Raw genomic sequence first — 21,166 nt, forward strand, 5'->3', positions numbered from 1 at the left:
TTTATCTGAGGCGTCCAAAGACTCCATTTGTCCATTATTTATTTCTAAAGAAACTCGACAATGTATAAAAGGCTCCATTACCTTGTACCTTACGTTATGGCCCCGTAGAAGCCGTTTTTGTAAAAATAGGCTAACGATTGCGTCATAACTCACGCGACTCTCTGTCAGACTAGAGAAATTATCGTATAGACCGGCGGAGAAGCTCGCAGGCAATCGGGGGGACGTGGAGGCATTAAGTCCGATAAAGTGAAGGGAGTAGCCCACAGAGAGTGATAAAGTTGATCCTACTGCTAGCTCATGGACAGCTAATGCTCACGCTCTCCGTCTCTGCGAGATTCGGAAGGGAATGATTCAGATTTCTCTCCGCACAGCTACTAGAAGACTGACAGCTGTCAGACACGTTGCTCACGTGTTCAAGCTCAGTTTGAGTCTGCGCAGTTCGCCTGGCGATCAGGAAGTGAGTGCTTCAAATGGGCTTCACTTTTCTCCGTTGAAGTCTATGGGGTCGCTGTGTCCATCTTATATACTGTCTATGGCTGGACCTCAAAGTTGAAAAACCGTCAATGCAAGTGAATGGGAGAAAATAATTATTTTCTGGTCCCGTTCGAATTGTGCCATGAATGTGAACATATGTTGTCTGTGAATTTTTTATATAATCTTTCATGTTACAAGTTTGACAGTATATGGTATGATTCTTCGGCTAGCAGTTGTGGGAAAGACATAACGAGAAAGACTACATGTCGCCTATGTGACGTCACCGCATAAAGTTGACTTACCCGTGGTTTTCGCCAACCTCAACGATTTTGTCCTCTCCCTGAAAGAAGGCGGTGAAGTGCACCAAAGACACAGCCATGTCTAGCGGGATCTGTGAGCTAGAGCCGTGAGCTAGTGGTGTTGACGTTTCAAACGCGTCGACAGCAGCGAAGAGTTGTAGTCCACAAAGTGGACCCGGGACTTGAACTCAATTTTTTTGTGGATGGAGCTTAACTGCCATCAGTTTAAAGAATATATTTTGCCTTTTAACAATGATAGGAAAGTATGAAAAAAAAAAAAAAAAAAAAAACGATGACCCGGGACCTGTCGTCAAAATCCCAAAAGTATGAAAAAAAAAAAAAAAAAAAAAAACATGACCCGGGACTTGAACTCAATTTAATTGTGGATGGAGCTTAACTGCCATCAGTTTAAAGAATATCTTTTGCTTTTTAACCATGATAGGAAAGTATGAAAAAAAAAAAAAAAAATGATGACCCGGGACCTGTCGTCAAAATCCCAAAAGTATGAAAAAACAAAAAAACAAAAAAAAACATGACCCGGGACTTGAACTCAATGTTTTTGTGGATGGAGCTTAACTGCCATCAGTTTAAAGAATATCTTTTGCTTTTTAACCATGATAGGAAAGTATGAAAAAAAAAAAAAAACGATGACCCGGGACCTGTCGTCAAAATCCCAAAAGTATGAGAAAAAAAAAAAACATGACACGGGACTTGAACTCAATTTTTTTGTGGATGGAGCTTAACTGCCATCAGTTTAAAGAATATCTTTTGCTTTTTAACCATGATAGGAATGTATGAAAAAAGAAAAAAAAAACGATGACCCGGGACCTGTCGTCAAAATCCCAAAAGTATGAAAAAAAAAAAAAAAAAAAAACATGACCCGGGACTTGAACTCAATTTAATTGTGGATGGAGCTTAACTGCCATCAGTTTAAAGAATATATTTTGCCTTTTAACCATGATAGGAAAGTATGAAAAAAAAAAAAAAACGATGACCCCGGACCTGTCGTCAAAATCCCAAAAGTATGAGAAAAAAAAAAAACATGACACGGGACTTGAACTCAATTTTTTTGTGGATGGAGCTTAACTGCCATCAGTTTAAAGAATATCTTTTGCTTTTTAACCATGATAGGAAAGTATGAAAAAAAAAAAAAAAAACGATGACCCGGGACCTGTCGTCAAAATCCCAAAAGTATGAAAAAAAAAAAAAAAAAAAAAACATGACTCGGGACTTGAACTCAATTTAATTGTGGATGGAGCTTAACTGCCATCAGTTTAAAGAATATCTTTTGCTTTTTAACCATGATAGGAAAGTATGAAAAAAAAAAAAAAAACGATGACCCGGGACCTGTCGTCAAAATCCCAAAAGTATGAGAAAAAAAACAAAAAAAATATGACCCGGGATTTGAACTTAATTTTTTTGTGGATGGAGCTTAACTGCCATCAGTTTAAAGAATATATTTTGCTTTTTAACCATGATAGGAAAGTATGAAAAAAAAAAAAAAAACGATGACCCGGGACCTGTCGTCAAAATCCCAAAAGTATGAAAAAAAAAAAAAAAAAAAAAAAAACATGACCCGGGACTTGAACTCAATTTAATTGTGGATGGAGCTTAACTGCCATCAGTTTAAAGAATATCTTTTGCTTTTTAACCATGATAGGAAAGTATGAAAAAAAAAAAAAAAATGATGACCCGGGACCTGTCGTCAAAATCCCAAAAGTATGAAAAAACAAAAAAACAAAAAAAAACATGACCCGGGACTTGAACTCAATGTTTTTGTGGATGGAGCTTAACTGCCATCAGTTTAAAGAATATCTTTTGCTTTTTAACCATGATAGGAAAGTATGAAAAAAAAAAAAAAACGATGACCCGGGACCTGTCGTCAAAATCCCAAAAGTATGAGAAAAAAAAAAAACATGACCCGGGACTTGAACTCAATGTTTTTGTGGATGGAGCTTAACTGCCATCAGTTTAAAGAATATATTTTGACTTTTAACCATGATAGGAAAGTATGAAATAAAAAAAAAAAACGATGACCCGGGACCTGTCGTCAAAATCCCAAAAGTATGAAAAAAAAAAAAAAAAAAAAACATGACCCGGGACTTGAACTCAATTTAATTGTGGATGGAGCTTAACTGCCATCAGTTTAAAGAATATATTTTGCCTTTTAACCATGATAGGAAAGTATGAAAAAAAAAAAAAAAAAGATGACCCGGGACCTGTCGTCAAAATCCCAAAAGTATGAAAAAAAAAAAAAAAAAAAAAAAAAAACATGACCCGGGACTTGAACTCAATTTTTTTGTGGATGGAGCTTAACTGCCATCAGTTTAAAGAATATCTTTTGCTTTTTAACCATGATAGGAAAGTATGAAAAAAAAAAAAAAAAAAAAAAAAAACATGACCCGGGACTTGAACTCAATTTAATTGTGGATGGAGCTTATCTGCCATCAGTTTAAAGAATATATTTTGCTTTTTAACCATGATAGGAAAGTATGAAAAAAGAAAAGAAAAACGATGACCCGGGACCTGTCGTCAAAATCCCAAAAGTATGAAAAAAAAAAAAAACATGACCCGGGACTTGAACTCAATTTTTTTGTGGATGGAGCTTAACTGCCATCAGTTTAAAGAATATATTTTGCCTTTTAACCATGATAGGAAAGTATGAAAAAAAAAAAAAAAAAAAAAAAACGATGACCCGGGACTTGAACTCAATTTCTTTGTGGATGGAGCTTAACTGCCATCAGTTTAAAGAATATCTTTTGCCTTTTAACAATGATAGGAAAGTATGAAAAAAAAAAAAAAACGATGACCCGGGACCTGTCGTCAAAATCCCAAAAGTATGAGAAAAAAAAAAAACATGACCCGGGACTTGAACTCAATTTCTTTGTGGATGGAGCTTAACTGCCATCAGTTTAAAGAATATATTTTGCTTTTTAACCATGATAGGAAAGTATGAAAAAAAAAAAAGAAAAACGATGACCCGGGACCTGTCGTCAAAATCCCAAAAGTATGAAAAAAAAAAAAACCATGACACGGGACTTGAACTCAATTTTTTTGTGGATGGAGCTTAACTGCCATCAGTTTAAAGAATATCTTTTGCCTTTTAACAATGATAGGAAAGTATGAAAAAAAAAAAAAAACGATGACCCGGGACCTGTCGTCAAAATCCCAAAAGTATGAGAAAAAAAAAAAACATGACCCGGGACTTGAACTCAATTTTTTTGTGGATGGAGCTTAACTGCCATCAGTTTAAAGAATATATTTTGCCTTTTAACCATGATAGGAAAGTATGAAAAAAAAAAAAAAAAAAAAAAAAAAAGATGACCCGGGACCTGTCGTCAAAATCCCAAAAGTATGAAAAAACAAAAAAACAAAAAAAAACATGACCCGGGACTTGAACTCAATTTTTTTGTGGATGGAGCTTAACTGCCATCAGTTTAAAGAATATATTTTGCCTTTTAACCATGATAGGAAAGTATGAAAAAAAAAAAAAAAAAAAAAAAACGATGACCCGGGACCTTTCGTCAAAATCCCAAAAGTATGAAAAAAAAAAAAAAAAAAAACATGACCCGGGACTTGAACTCAATTTTTTTGTGGATGGAGCTTAACTGCCATCAGTTTAAAGAATATATTTTGCCTTTTAACCATGATAGGAAAGTATGAAAAAAAAAAAAAAAACGATGACCCGGGATCTGTCGTCAAAATCCCAAAAGTATGAGAAAAAAAACAAAAAAAACATGACCCGGGACTTGAACTCAATTTTTTTGTGGATGGAGCTTAACTGCCATCAGTTTAAAGAATATATTTTGCTTTTTAACCATGATAGGAAAGTATGAAAAAAAAAAAAAAAACGATGACCCGGGACCTGTCGTCAAAATCCCAAAAGTATGAGAAAAAAAAAAAAAAAAAAAAAAAACATGACCCGGGACTTGAACTCAATTTCTTTGTGGATGGAGCTTAACTGCCATCAGTTTAAAGAATATATTTTGCTTTTTAACCATGATAGGAAAGTATGAAAAAAAAAAAAAAAAAAAACGATGACCCGGGACCTGTCGTCAAAATCCCAAAAGTATGAAAAAACAAAAAAAACAAAAAAAAAACATGACCCGGGACTTGAACTCAATTTCTTTGTGGATGGAGCTTAACTGCCATCAGTTTAAAGAATATATTTTGCCTTTTAACCATGATAGGAATGTATGAAAAAAAAAAAAAACGATGACCCGGGACCTGTCGTCAAAATCCCAAAAGTATGAGAAAAAAAAAAAACATGACCCGGGACTTGAACTCAATTTTTTTGTGGATGGAGCTTAACTGCCATCAGTTTAAAGAATATATTTTGCCTTTTAACCATGATAGGAAAGTATGAAAAAAATAATAATAAAAAAAAACGATGACCCGGGACCTGTCGTCAAAATCCCAAAAGTATGAGAAAAAAAAAAAACATGACACGGGACTTGAACTCAATTTTTTTGTGGATGGAGCTTAACTGCCATCAGTTTAAAGAATATATTTTGCTTTTTAACCATGATAGGAAAGTATGAAAAAAAAAAAAAAACGATGACCCGGGACCTGTCGTCAAAATCCCAAAAGTATGAGAAAAAAACAAAAAAAAACATGACCTGGGACTTGAACTCAATTTTTTTGTGGATGGAGCTTAACTGCCATCAGTTTAAAGAATATATTTTGCCTTTTAACCATGATAGGAAAGTATGAAAAAAAAACCAAAAAAAAAAACCGATGACCCGGGACCTGTCGTCAAAATCCCAAAAGTATGAAAAAACAAAAAAACAAAAAAAAACATGACCCGGGACTTGAACTCAATTTTTTTGTGGATGGAGCTTAACTGCCATCAGTTTAAAGAATATCTTTTGCTTTTTAACCATGATAGGAAAGTATAAAAAAAAAAAAAAAAACGATGACCCGGGACCTGTCGTCAAAATCCCAAAAGTATGAAAAACAAAAAAACAAAAAAAAACATGACCCGGGACTTGAACTCAATTTTTTTGTGGATGGAGCTTAACTGCCATCAGTTTAAAGAATATATTTTGCCTTTTAACCATGATAGGAAAGTATGAAAAAAAAAAAAAAAAAAAAAAAAAACGATGACCCGGGACCTGTCGTCAAAATCCCAAAAGTATGAAAAAACAAAAAAAACAAAAAAAAACATGACCCGGGACTTGAACTCAATTTTTTTGTGGATGGAGCTTAACTGCCATCAGTTTAAAGAATATATTTTGCCTTTTAACCATGATAGGAAAGTATGAAAAAAAAAAAAAAAAAAAAAAAACGATGACCCGGGACCTTTCGTCAAAATCCCAAAAGTATGAAAAAAAAAAAAAAAAAAAACATGACCCGGGACTTGAACTCAATTTTTTTGTGGATGGAGCTTAACTGCCATCAGTTTAAAGAATATCTTTTGCTTTTTAACCATGATAGGAAAGTATGAAAAAAACAAAACAAAAAAAAAACATGACCCGGGACTTGAACTCATTTTTTTTGTGGATGGAGCTTAACTGCCATCAGTTTAAAGAATATATTTTGCCTTTTAACCATGATAGGAAAGTATGAAAAAAAAAAAAAAAAAAAAAAAACGATGACCCGGGACCTGTCGTCAAAATCCCGAAAGTATGAGAAAAAAAAAAAAAACGATGACCCGGGACCTGTCGTCAAAATCCCAAAAGTATGAAAAAACAAAAAAACAAAACAAAACATGACCCGGGACTTGAACTAAATTTTTTTGTGGATGAAGCTTAACTGCCATCAGTTTAAAGAATATCTTTTGCTTTTTAACCATGATAGGAAAGTATAAAAAAAAAAAAAAAAACGATGACCCGGGACCTGTCGTCAAAATCCCAAAAGTATGAAAAACAAAAAAACAAAAAAAAACATGACCCGGGACTTGAACTCAATTTTTTTGTGGATGGAGCTTAACTGCCATCAGTTTAAAGAATATATTTTGCCTTTTAACCATGATAGGAAAGTATGAAAAAAAAAAAAAAAAAAAAAAAAACGATGACCCGGGACCTGTCGTCAAAATCCCAAAAGTATGAAAAAACAAAAAAACAAAAAAAAACATGACCCGGGACTTGAACTCAATTTTTTTGTGGATGGAGCTTAACTGCCATCAGTTTAAAGAATATATTTTGCCTTTTAACCATGATAGGAAAGTATGAAAAAAAAAAAAAAAAAAAAAAAACGATGACCCGGGACCTTTCGTCAAAATCCCAAAAGTATGAAAAAAAAAAAAAAAAAAAACATGACCCGGGACTTGAACTCAATTTTTTTGTGGATGGAGCTTAACTGCCATCAGTTTAAAGAATATCTTTTGCTTTTTAACCATGATAGGAAAGTATGAAAAAAACAAAACAAAAAAAAAACATGACCCGGGACTTGAACTCATTTTTTTTGTGGATGGAGCTTAACTGCCATCAGTTTAAAGAATATATTTTGCCTTTTAACCATGATAGGAAAGTATGAAAAAAAAAAAAAAAAAAAAAAAACGATGACCCGAGACCTGTCGTCAAAATCCCGAAAGTATGAGAAAAAAAAAAAAAACGATGACCCGGGACCTGTCGTCAAAATCCCAAAAGTATGAAAAAAAAAAAAAAAAAAAAAACATGACCCGGGACTTGAACTCAATTTCTTTGTGGATGGAGCTTAACTGCCATCAGTTTAAAGAATATATTTTGCCTTTTAACAATGATAGGAAAGTATGAAAAAAAAAAAAAAAAAAACGATGACCCGGGACCTGTCGTCAAAATCCCAAAAGTATGAGAAAAAAAAAAAAAAAAACATGACCCGGGACTTGAACTCAATTTTTTTGTGGATGGAGCTTAACTGCCATCAGTTTAAAGAATATATTTTGCTTTTTAACCATGATAGGAAAGTATGAAAAAAAAAAAAAAAAACGATGACCCGGGACCTGTCGTCAAAATCCCAAAAGTATGAAAAAAAAAAAAACATGACCCGGGACTTGAACTCAATTTTTTTGTGGATGGAGCTTAACTGCCATCAGTTTAAAGAATATATTTTGCCTTTTAACCATGATAGGAAAGTATGAAAAAAAAAATAATAAAAAAAAACGATGACCCGGGACCTGTCGTCAAAATCCCAAAAGTATGAAAAAAAAAAAAAAAAAAAAAAACATGACCCGGGACTTGAACTCATTTTTTTTGTGGATGGAGCTTAACTGCCATCAGTTTAAAGAATATATTTTGCTTTTTAACCATGATAGGAAAGTATGAAAAAAAAAAAAAAACGATGACCCGGGCGGGACCTGTCGTCAAAATCCCAAAAGTATGAAAAAAAAAAAAAAAAAAAAAAAAACATGACCCGGGACTTGAACTCAATTTTTTTGTGGATGGAGCTTAACTGCCATCAGTTTAAAGAATATATTTTGCCTTTTAACCATGATAGGAAAGTATGAAAAAAAAAATAATAAAAAAAAACGATGACCCGGGACCTGTCGTCAAAATCCCAAAAGTATGAAAAAAAAAAAAAAAAAAAAAAACATGACCCGGGACTTGAACTCATTTTTTTTGTGGATGGAGCTTAACTGCCATCAGTTTAAAGAATATATTTTGCTTTTTAACCATGATAAGAAAGTATGAAAAAAAAAAAAAAACGATGACCCGGGCGGGACCTGTCGTCAAAATCCCAAAAGTATGAAAAAAAAAAAAAAAAAAAAAAAAACATGACCCGGGACTTGAACTCAATTTTTTTGTGGATGGAGCTTAACTGCCATCAGTTTAAAGAATATATTTTGCTTTTTAACCATGATAGGAAAGTATGAAAAAAAAAAAAAAAAAAAAAAAACGATGACCCGGGACCTGTCGTCAAAATCCCAAAAGTATGAGAAAAAAAAAAAAAACGATGACCCGGGACCTGTCGTCAAAATCCCAAAAGTATGAAAAAAAAAAAAAAAAAAAAAAACATGACCCGGGACTTGAACTCAATTTCTTTGTGGATGGAGCTTAACTGCCATCAGTTTAAAGAATATATTTTGCTTTTTAACCATGATAGGAAAGTATGAAAAAAAAAAAAAAAAAACGATGACCCGGGACCTGTTGTCAAAATCCCAAAAGTATAAAAAAACAAAAAAAAACATGACCCGGGACTTGAACTCAATTTTTTTGTGGATGGAGCTTATCTGCCATCAGTTTAAAGAATATATTTTGCCTTTTAACCATGATAGGAAAGTATGAAAAAAAAAAAAAAAAAAAAAAAGATGACCCGGGACCTGTCGTCAAAATCCCAAAAGTATAAAAAAACAAAAAAAAACATGACCCAGGACTTGAACTCAATTTTTTTGTGGATGGAGCTTAACTGCCATCAGTTTAAAGAATATATTTTGCCTTTTAACCATGATAGGAAAGTATGAAAAAAAAAAAAAAACGATGACCCGGGACCTGTCGTCAAAATCCCAAAAGTATGAGAAAAAAAAAAAACATGACCCGGGACTTGAACTCAATGTTTTTGTGGATGGAGCTTAACTGCCATCAGTTTAAAGAATATATTTTGCCTTTTAACCATGATAGGAAAGTATGAAAAAAAAAGAAAAAAAGATGACCCGGGACCTGTCGTCAAAATCCCAAAAGTATGAGAAAAACAAAAAAACAAAAAAAACATGACCCGGGACTTGAACTCAATTTCTTTGTGGATGGAGCTTAACTGCCATCAGTTTAAAGAATATCTTTTGCTTTTTAACCATGATAGGAAAGTATGAAAAAAAAAAAAAAAAACGATGACCCGGGACCTGTCGTCAAAATCCCAAAAGTATGAAAAAAAAAAAAAAAAAAAAAAAAAAACATGACCCGGGACTTGAACTCAATTTTTTTGTGGATGGAGCTTAACTGCCATCAGTTTAAAGAATATATTTTGCTTTTTAACCATGATAGGAAAGTATGAAAAAAACAAACAAAAAAAAAAAAAAACATGACCCGGGACTTGAACTCAATTTAATTGTGGATGGAGCTTATCTGCCATCAGTTTAAAGAATATATTTTGCTTTTTAACCATGATAGGAAAGTATGAAAAAAGAAAAGAAAAACGATGACCCGGGACCTGTCGTCAAAATCCCAAAAGTATGAAAAAAAAAAAAAACATGACCCGGGACTTGAACTCAATTTTTTTGTGGATGGAGCTTAACTGCCATCAGTTTAAAGAATATATTTTGCCTTTTAACCATGATAGGAAAGTATGAAAAAAAAAAAAAAAAAAAAAAAAAAACGATGACCCGGGACTTGAACTCAATTTCTTTGTGGATGGAGCTTAACTGCCATCAGTTTAAAGAATATCTTTTGCTTTTTAACCATGATAGGAAAGTATGAAAAAAAAAAAAAAAAACGATGACCCGGGACCTGTCGTCAAAATCCCAAAAGTATGAAAAAAAAAAAAAAAAAAAAAAAAAAACGATGACCCGGGACTTGAACTCAATTTTTTTGTGGATGGAGCTTAACTGCCATCAGTTTAAAGAATATCTTTTGCTTTTTAACCATGATAGGAAAGTATGAAAAAAACAAAACAAAAAAAAAACATGACCCGGGACTTGAACTCATTTTTTTTGTGGATGGAGCTTAACTGCCATCAGTTTAAAGAATATATTTTGCCTTTTAACCATGATAGGAAAGTATGAAAAAAAAAAAAAAAAAAAAAAAACGATGACCCGGGACCTGTCGTCAAAATCCCGAAAGTATGAGAAAAAAAAAAAAAACGATGACCCGGGACCTGTCGTCAAAATCCCAAAAGTATGAAAAAACAAAAAAACAAAAAAAAACATGACCCGGGACTTGAACTAAATTTTTTTGTGGATGAAGCTTAACTGCCATCAGTTTAAAGAATATCTTTTGCTTTTTAACCATGATAGGAAAGTATAAAAAAAAAAAAAAAAACGATGACCCGGGACCTGTCGTCAAAATCCCAAAAGTATGAAAAACAAAAAAACAAAAAAAAACATGACCCGGGACTTGAACTCAATTTTTTTGTGGATGGAGCTTAACTGCCATCAGTTTAAAGAATATATTTTGCCTTTTAACCATGATAGGAAAGTATGAAAAAAAAAAAAAAAAAAAAAAAAACGATGACCCGGGACCTGTCGTCAAAATCCCAAAAGTATGAAAAAACAAAAAAACAAAAAAAAACATGACCCGGGACTTGAACTCAATTTTTTTGTGGATGGAGCTTAACTGCCATCAGTTTAAAGAATATATTTTGCCTTTTAACCATGATAGGAAAGTATGAAAAAAAAAAAAAAAAAAAAAAAACGATGACCCGGGACCTTTCGTCAAAATCCCAAAAGTATGAAAAAAAAAAAAAAAAAAAACATGACCCGGGACTTGAACTCAATTTTTTTGTGGATGGAGCTTAACTGCCATCAGTTTAAAGAATATCTTTTGCTTTTTAACCATGATAGGAAAGTATGAAAAAAACAAAACAAAAAAAAAACATGACCCGGGACTTGAACTCATTTTTTTTGTGGATGGAGCTTAACTGCCATCAGTTTAAAGAATATATTTTGCCTTTTAACCATGATAGGAAAGTATGAAAAAAAAAAAAAAAAAAAAAAAACGATGACCCGAGACCTGTCGTCAAAATCCCGAAAGTATGAGAAAAAAAAAAAAAACGATGACCCGGGACCTGTCGTCAAAATCCCAAAAGTATGAAAAAAAAAAAAAAAAAAAAAACATGACCCGGGACTTGAACTCAATTTCTTTGTGGATGGAGCTTAACTGCCATCAGTTTAAAGAATATATTTTGCCTTTTAACAATGATAGGAAAGTATGAAAAAAAAAAAAAAAAAAACGATGACCCGGGACCTGTCGTCAAAATCCCAAAAGTATGAGAAAAAAAAAAAAAAAAACATGACCCGGGACTTGAACTCAATTTTTTTGTGGATGGAGCTTAACTGCCATCAGTTTAAAGAATATATTTTGCTTTTTAACCATGATAGGAAAGTATGAAAAAAAAAAAAAAAAACGATGACCCGGGACCTGTCGTCAAAATCCCAAAAGTATGAAAAAAAAAAAAACATGACCCGGGACTTGAACTCAATTTTTTTGTGGATGGAGCTTAACTGCCATCAGTTTAAAGAATATATTTTGCCTTTTAACCATGATAGGAAAGTATGAAAAAAAAAATAATAAAAAAAAACGATGACCCGGGACCTGTCGTCAAAATCCCAAAAGTATGAAAAAAAAAAAAAAAAAAAAAAACATGACCCGGGACTTGAACTCATTTTTTTTGTGGATGGAGCTTAACTGCCATCAGTTTAAAGAATATATTTTGCTTTTTAACCATGATAGGAAAGTATGAAAAAAAAAAAAAAACGATGACCCGGGCGGGACCTGTCGTCAAAATCCCAAAAGTATGAAAAAAAAAAAAAAAAAAAAAAAAACATGACCCGGGACTTGAACTCAATTTTTTTGTGGATGGAGCTTAACTGCCATCAGTTTAAAGAATATATTTTGCCTTTTAACCATGATAGGAAAGTATGAAAAAAAAAATAATAAAAAAAAACGATGACCCGGGACCTGTCGTCAAAATCCCAAAAGTATGAAAAAAAAAAAAAAAAAAAAAAACATGACCCGGGACTTGAACTCATTTTTTTTGTGGATGGAGCTTAACTGCCATCAGTTTAAAGAATATATTTTGCTTTTTAACCATGATAAGAAAGTATGAAAAAAAAAAAAAAACGATGACCCGGGCGGGACCTGTCGTCAAAATCCCAAAAGTATGAAAAAAAAAAAAAAAAAAAAAAAAACATGACCCGGGACTTGAACTCAATTTTTTTGTGGATGGAGCTTAACTGCCATCAGTTTAAAGAATATATTTTGCTTTTTAACCATGATAGGAAAGTATGAAAAAAAAAAAAAAAAAAAAAAAACGATGACCCGGGACCTGTCGTCAAAATCCCAAAAGTATGAGAAAAAAAAAAAAAACGATGACCCGGGACCTGTCGTCAAAATCCCAAAAGTATGAAAAAAAAAAAAAAAAAAAAAAACATGACCCGGGACTTGAACTCAATTTCTTTGTGGATGGAGCTTAACTGCCATCAGTTTAAAGAATATATTTTGCTTTTTAACCATGATAGGAAAGTATGAAAAAAAAAAAAAAAAAACGATGACCCGGGACCTGTTGTCAAAATCCCAAAAGTATAAAAAAACAAAAAAAAACATGACCCGGGACTTGAACTCAATTTTTTTGTGGATGGAGCTTATCTGCCATCAGTTTAAAGAATATATTTTGCCTTTTAACCATGATAGGAAAGTATGAAAAAAAAAAAAAAAAAAAAAAAGATGACCCGGGACCTGTCGTCAAAATCCCAAAAGTATAAAAAAACAAAAAAAAACATGACCCAGGACTTGAACTCAATTTTTTTGTGGATGGAGCTTAACTGCCATCAGTTTAAAGAATATATTTTGCCTTTTAACCATGATAGGAAAGTATGAAAAAAAAAAAAAAACGATGACCCGGGACCTGTCGTCAAAATCCCAAAAGTATGAGAAAAAAAAAAAACATGACCCGGGACTTGAACTCAATGTTTTTGTGGATGGAGCTTAACTGCCATCAGTTTAAAGAATATATTTTGCCTTTTAACCATGATAGGAAAGTATGAAAAAAAAAGAAAAAAAGATGACCCGGGACCTGTCGTCAAAATCCCAAAAGTATGAGAAAAACAAAAAAACAAAAAAAACATGACCCGGGACTTGAACTCAATTTCTTTGTGGATGGAGCTTAACTGCCATCAGTTTAAAGAATATCTTTTGCTTTTTAACCATGATAGGAAAGTATGAAAAAAAAAAAAAAAAACGATGACCCGGGACCTGTCGTCAAAATCCCAAAAGTATGAAAAAAAAAAAAAAAAAAAAAAAAAAAACATGACCCGGGACTTGAACTCAATTTTTTTGTGGATGGAGCTTAACTGCCATCAGTTTAAAGAATATATTTTGCTTTTTAACCATGATAGGAAAGTATGAAAAAAAAAAAAAAAACGATGACCCGGGACCTGTCGTCAAAATCCCAAAAGTATGAAAAAAAATAAAATAAATAAATAAACATGACCCGGGACTTGAACTCAATTTTTTTGTGGATGGAGCTTAACTGCCATCAGTTTAAAGAATATATTTTGCCTTTTAACCATGATAGGAAAGTATGAAAAAAAAAAAAAAAAAAAAAACGATGACCCGGGACCTGTCGTCAAAATCCCAAAAGTATGAAAAAACAAAAAAAACAAAAAAAAACATGACCCGGGACTTGAACTCAATTTTTTTGTGGATGGAGCTTAACTGCCATCAGTTTAAAGAATATATTTTGCTTTTTAACCATGATAGGAAAGTATGAAAAAAAAAAAAAAAACGATGACCCGGGACCTGTCGTCAAAATCCCAAAAGTATGAAAAAAAAAAAAAAAAAAAAAAAAACATGACCCGGGACTTGAACTCAATTTTTTGTGGATGGAGCTTAACTGCCATCAGTTTAAAGAATATATTTTGCCTTTTAACCATGATAGGAAAGTATGAAAAAAAAAAAAAAAAAAAAAAAAACGATGACCCGGGACCTGTCGTCAAAATCCCAAAAGTATGAAAAAACAAAAAAACAAAAAAAAACATGACCCGGGACTTGAACTCAATTTTTTTGTGGATGGAGCTTAACTGCCATCAGTTTAAAGAATATATTTTGCTTTTTAACCATGATAGGAAAGTATATATATAAAAAAAAAAAAAAACGATGACCCGGGACCTGTCGTCAAAATCCCAAAAGTATAAAAAAAAAAAAAAAAAAAAAACATGACCCGGGACTTGAACTCATTTTTTTTGTGGATGGAGCTTAACTGCCATCAGTTTAAAGAATATATTTTGCCTTTTAACCATGATAGGAAAGTATGAAGAAAAAAAAAAAAAAGAAAAAAAAACGATGACCCGGGACCTGTCGTCAAAATCCCAAAAGTATGAAAAAACAAAAAAACAAAAAAAAACATGACCCGGGACTTGAACTCAATTTCTTTGTGGATGGAGCTTAACTGCCATCAGTTTAAAGAATATATTTTGCCTTTTAACCATGATAGGAAAGTATGAAAAAAAAAAAAAAGATGACCCGGGACCTGTCGTCAAAATCCCAAAAGTATGAAAAAACAAAAAAACAAAAAAAAACATGACCCGGGACTTGAACTCAATTTTTTTGTGGATGGAGCTTAACTGCCATCAGTTTAAAGAATATATTTTGCCTTTTAACCATGATAGGAAAGTATGAAAAAAAAAAAAAAAAAAAAACGATGACCCGGGGACCTGTCGTCAAAATCCCAAAAGTATGAGAAAAAAAAAAAAAAAAAAAAAAAAACATGACCCGGGACTTGAACTCAATTTTTTTGTGGATGGAGCTTAACTGCCATCAGTTTAAAGAATATATTTTGCTTTTTAACCATGATAGGAAAGTATGAAAAAAAAAAAAAAAAAGATGACCCCGGGACCTGTCGTCAAAATCCCAAAAGTATGAGAAAAAAAAACAAAAAAAAACATGACCCGGGACTTAAACTCAATTTTTTTGAGGATGGAGCTTAACTGCCATCAGTTTAAAGAATATCTTTTGCCTTTAAACCATGATAGGAAAGTATGAAAAAAAAAAAAAAAACGATGACCCGGGACCTGTCGTCAAAATCCCAAAAGTATGAAAAAAAAAAAAAAAAAAAAACATGACCCGGGACTTGAACTCATTTTTTTTGTGGATGGAGCTTAACTGCCATCAGTTTAAAGAATATATTTTGCCTTTTAACCATGATAGGAAAGTATGAAAAAAAAAAAAAAGATGACCCGGGACCTGTCGTCAAAATCCCAAAAGTATGAAAAAAAAAAAAAAAAAAAAACATGACCCGGGACTTGAACTCATTTTTTTTGTGGATGGAGCTTAACTGCCATCAGTTTAAAGAATATATTTTGCCTTTTAACCATGATAGGAAAGTATGAAAAAAAAACAAAAAAAAAAACGATGACCCGGGGACCTGTCGTCAAAATCCCAAAAGTATGAGAAAAAAAAAAAAAAAAAAAAAAAAACATGACCCGGGACTTGAACTCAATTTCTTTGTGGATGGAGCTTAACTGCCATCAGTTTAAAGAATATATTTTGCTTTTTAACCATGATAGGAAAGTATGAAAAAAAAAAAAAAAACGATGACCCGGGACCTGTCGTCAAAATCCCAAAAGTATGAAAAAAAAAAAAAAAAAAAAACATGACCCGGGACTTGAACTCATTTTTTTTGTGGATGGAGCTTAACTGCCATCAGTTTAAAGAATATATTTTGCCTTTTAACCATGATAGGAAAGTATGAAAAAAAAAAAAAAAAAAAAAAAACGATGACCCGGGACCTGTCGTCAAAATCCCAAAAGTATAAAAAAATAAATAAAAAAAAACCGATGACCCGTGACCTGTCGTCAAAATCCCAAAAGTATGAAAAAACAAAAAAACAAACCATGACCCGGGACTTGAACTCAATGTTTTTGTGGATGGAGCTTAACTGCCATCAGTTTAAAGAATATCTTTTGCCTTTTAACCATGATAGAAAAGTATGAAAAAAAAAAAAAAAACGATGACCCGGGACCTGTCGTCAAAATCCCAAAAGTATGAAAAAAAAAAAAAAAAAAAAAAAAAAACATGACCCGGGACTTGAACTCAATGTTTTTGTGGATGGAGCTTAACTACCATCAGTTTAAAGAATATATTTTGCCTTTTAACCATGATAGGAAAGTATGAAAAAAAAAAAAAAAAAAAAAAGATGACCCGGGACCTGTCGTCAAAATCCCAAAAGTATGAAAAAAAAAAAAAAAAAAAAAAAAAAAACATGACCCGGGACTTGAACTCAATGTTTTTGTGGATGGAGCTTAACTGCCATCAGTTTAAAGAATATATTTTGCCTTTTAACCATGATAGGAAAGTATGAAAAAAAAAAAAAAAAAAAAAAGATGACCCGGGACCTGTCGTCAAAATCCCAAAAGTATGAGAAAAAAAAAAAAACATGACATGGGACTTGAACTCAATTTTTTTGTGGATGGAGCTTAACTGCCATCAGTTTAAAGAATATATTTTGCTTTTTAACCATGATAGGAAAGTATGAAAAAAAAAAAAAAAACGATGACCCGGGACCTGTCGTCAAAATCCCAAAAGTATGAGAAAAAAAAAAAAAAAAACATGACCCGGGACTTGAACTCAATTTTTTTGTGGATGGAGCTTAACTGCCATCAGTTTAAAGAATATATTTTGCCTTTTAACCATGATAGGAAAGTATGAAAAAAAAAAAAAAAAAAAAAAAACGATGACCCGGGACCTGTCGTCAAAATCCCAAAAGTATGAACAAATAGATAGGAAAGTATGGAAAAAAAAATATATATATATAAAAAAAAAAAATATATATATATATTATGTAAATTCTTTTTTCCCCCTATTTTTAACATATATATTATTATATATATAATAATAATATATATATTATTAACATTTTTGGATGCTAAACTATTCTTTTTATAGGCTTTGTACTTTGTACACTTTGTACACTCACGTTCCAATATAGAAAAATGATCCTCTTCAAATGCGCAAAAATGTGCTTGGAAACATCACAGTGGAGCGGTGCTTACTATGAACGGCACAAACTGTACAAATGACTATTTAAAGCTGCAGTCCGTCGTTTTTCCTCTTTGTCGCCATCTCTGTTAGAAATCTGCAATTGCAGTTATTCGCGGAATTATTAACTGTGCGTGGGTAGTAAATCGGCATGAAACAGCGCGGATGAACACAATGTATTGAGGCTGCCGCGTCGCTGTGGATACTGTAACGTTACTGTCATCAGCAATCTCAGAGTATACTTTATGAAAGTCTCAACATTAGAATTTTCATCGGAAAATGTCATCTGAACAAGTAAGTAACATTCCCTTTTGTTCTGACCAAATTCAGGGGGTGGGGGGAAGCATTGCAGTAGCTATATCATGCTGATTAAATCTAACGATTGCTTATATCACGTCAAAACGTGAAAAATATATTTTTTCTGTAGCCACTCTGAAGTCCGAAGTCTTTTGGGTTTTACAACTGGTGAATCTCCAGTTGTCACTGGTGATTGTCGCTTTAAACTTTCGGGATCCGCCATACCAAGTGCTAAGCTAAATCTCCACCTCCATCATCCACACACGCTAGCCGGGGACTCCTTCTCTATGTGTGCAGAAGTGACGTAATGACGCAAAGACATGCTCGAAATTCCCGCGGAAATCCACCAGTACCACTAGAATTAAAATCATTATTACAAGCTTACCGTTTTGAATCGAGGTAAGGCAAGCAGATCGTTTTGAACACTGGCTGGTTACGTTTTTTTTCAAAAATTTCTTTTTTGATATTTTTAAACCCAAAAAAGTGCCGGACTGCAGCTTTAAACAGAGCAGTGTAATTTTTATATGTAAGGTTGACTATTTTATTATTATATTTTATTAAGGCTATAATGAACATGCTGCGATGTCAAGATTGCAATGCTGGAATGCTGTGTGTGTGTGTGTGTGTGTGTGTGTGTGTGTGTGAGGCTCGATCGAACAATGGAGACATAAAAACATACTCCGTCATTTTGTTCATACAGAACATCATTCAAAATGCAAAGTGTTTCCTTATATTTGTGTACACTCGCAATGAAACACAACATTGTGCTTTTGTTAAACTATAAACTCTTGTCAAACTGTAACCTACAACTGTCACCCAACCAATATCACTCACACACACACACACACACACACACACACACACACACACACACACACACACACACACACACACACACACACACACACACACACACACACACACACACACACACACACACACACAATTCATGCAATTTGAAGCATGTTAAGAGCCTCAAATGCATCCAAAAAGAATATAAAAGTTTAAAGCGTTGCCATGGCGACAGTATTAAAGATATCAATAATCCTTTCACAGGTCTACATCTGTCGTGTGTTTACATTATACAGATGAAGTTTGAAGCAAATCGGGTAAAAATAAGAGGGTGATTTCAAAGCATTTCGAAAGTGACACACTTCCTGCTGCCAGTTGGTGGCGCTATAACTTTGACTCACAATAGTCACATCCATGTGATCGGCCTCTTACAGCGAACACACTGCTGAAGTTTCATCAAGATCAATTAATGTATGAGGATGTTATAACACACTTCCTGTTTCCAATATTCGCCATAAATTCGTTTCCTCGCCACGGCCAAACCGTTCGAGATATCAAAAATCCCCTCGCAATTTTTCATCCTCCATGTCTTGACTTCATGCACACCGAGTTTCGTGGCGATTGGTTGAATCGTCTAGGAGGAGTATTTTAAATTCCATTGAATGCGTTTTTCTAACTACCCCAAATAGCCGACTTCCTGTTGGGCTGGGGTAAAAAGTCAGAGCATGAAGGATATATGAACCGATGAGATCTATAAGTGTACCGAGTTTCATATTATTTCATGCAAGCGTGTTTGATTGGACCAAGTTTTCGGACCCCGTTCCAGGGGGCGCTGTCGAGCCCCCCTGCCACGCCCGGGTACCAGCTTCAGCCCGGCTCTAATGGCCGCGGGTTCTGACCCGTGTGCAAAGTTTCAAGAGTTTTTGAGCACGTTAAGGCCCCCAAAAGTGGCAAAAACCTTGAAAAAAAAATTATTATAAAGAAGAAGAAGAATAACAAAAAATCCTTAGAAGAACAATAGGGCTCTGCGCCCTTTCAGGGCTTGGGCCCTAATTAGCTTAGCTAGTAGTTTTAGCTGTGGCTTCGAAATTAGAATAGAGAAAATTGGAATATTGGCAGTCTACGGCACATTTGAGCTTTTTTGTTGTTTATCTCAACATTTCCTTCTAATAATATTCATGCTCAGTGTTTTACAATAATAGAGTAACATCAGGTGATGTGGAACCTGATTCACCAGAGTGAGAGGAGGAGGACTGTGACTCAGGTGAGGGGGGGGGGGGGGGGGGGGAGGTTTACAGACCGCTTACAAAGAGTGCTGTCCAAGTGCACTTCTGAGCAGTTTCATGTACACTGTCTTCTCAAACATCTTACACAAAGACTTGAAAAGGTAAAATGGGCCCATTATCTCTTGTCCTGCTCTTGCTTTCAGCCCAGTGGTCCTGCGCTCAGGAAGACCCTCTTCTGCCTTTCTCTGAACACCTGGACCCCGAGAACAATGTGCGGCTGAAGTGGGGCTTTGATGAGATCCAGGGCACCATCTTGTTCGAGCTCACGGTCAACACCAGCGGCTGGGTCGGGTTTGGCTTCAGCCCTAAAGGAGGAATGACTGGAGCCGATATCGTCATTGGAGGAGTTGGGCCGAAAGGCAGTTACTTCACGGTAAAGTAAAAAAAAAAAGACTTACACTCATAATTGTCAAAGTCACATACAGTAGATACTTTTATATTCTAGATTCTAATTCATATACAGTATGTATTTCATATTTAGTTTATATATAATATAAATGTCTTACTGTTTCACATTATCAAAGACTGAGGCTGATATCTGTCAATAAATCACTTTCAGCTGTGGAGTTACAACACATTTTATATTCTTTATTCTGGTATGTTTATTTGCTTATTCGGATACTCTTCTTGGGGTTCGACCCAGGAATATTTCATATTTAGTTTGAGTATGAGAAACTTTATTTAATCTGAGAAAGTGTTTCTAGGAATTATTTAAAAATATATATTTTATATAAATAAAACAAGAATTATTGGAGTACCCTTTACAATAAAATACTGTCTTTCAACTTTATATATAAAAAGTATGAGTGTTTTGGCCATTTAGCTGGATATTTGGTTATATGTAAACAAATTATGAAGCAAATATCACAAAAACATATGCTGTTATGAAACATATGCTGTTATGAAAATATGCACGATTTTTCCTGTTGTTCAGGACCGTCATGCTGTGGGAAATTCACTACCTGTGGTTGACCAGCAACAGAACTACAAACTCCTGTATCTAACCGAGTCTGACGGGAAAACTGTCATGATGTTTCAGAGATCCGTTGAGTCTTGTGATGACAACGATTTATCCATCACCGTGAGTCCTGGAACAACATTCCCATACTACCATGTTTTGAAAGACATTAATACTTTTATTCAGCAAGGACGTATTTAATTGATCAAAAGTAAAAGTAAAGACAACTGTTTTCAACAATAATATTTATTTTTTAGCATATTAGAATGATTTCTGAAGAATTTGTGAGACTGAAGACTGGAGTAATGATGCTTTGCATCACAGTAATTAATTACATTTGAATGTATAGAAAATAAAAAATAGTTATTTTACATTGTAATAATATTTCACAATATTACAGGTTTTATTGTATTTTTGGTAAGCAGAAGAGACTTCTTTCAAAAACATCAAAATATC

At 33.6% G+C, this 21,166-nt stretch overlaps 1 protein-coding gene and 1 long non-coding RNA gene across 3 annotated transcripts in view; one reads left to right on the plus strand and one right to left on the minus strand.

Annotated features, from left to right (window-relative positions):
• The window catches only part of LOC307012765, a 33,314-nt gene that overhangs the window by 4,257 nt on the left and 7,891 nt on the right, over positions 1-21,166 (minus strand). The window lies entirely within an intron of this gene.
• LOC307012763 (DBH-like monooxygenase protein 2 homolog) overlaps positions 1-21,166 on the plus strand; it is a gene marked incomplete at its 3' end in the record, with an annotated part of 31,941 nt that overhangs the window by 2,747 nt on the left and 8,028 nt on the right. Inside the window, exons 2-3 of one of the 2 annotated variants that reach the window (XM_079639799.1) lie at positions 19,896-20,125; positions 20,687-20,833. In XM_079639799.1, the coding sequence (XP_079495925.1) occupies positions 20,069-20,125; positions 20,687-20,833 (204 nt within the window). In that variant the 5' untranslated portion in view covers positions 19,896-20,068. Of the gene's footprint in view, positions 1-19,776; positions 20,126-20,686; positions 20,834-21,166 lie in introns of those variants that run through there. The other variant, XM_079639798.1, reaches the window with a different exon arrangement.

The sequence above is a fragment of the Phoxinus phoxinus genome (assembly GCF_949152265.1).
Source record: "Phoxinus phoxinus genome assembly, chromosome: 16".
Classification (NCBI taxonomy): Eukaryota; Metazoa; Chordata; class Actinopteri; order Cypriniformes; family Leuciscidae; genus Phoxinus; species Phoxinus phoxinus.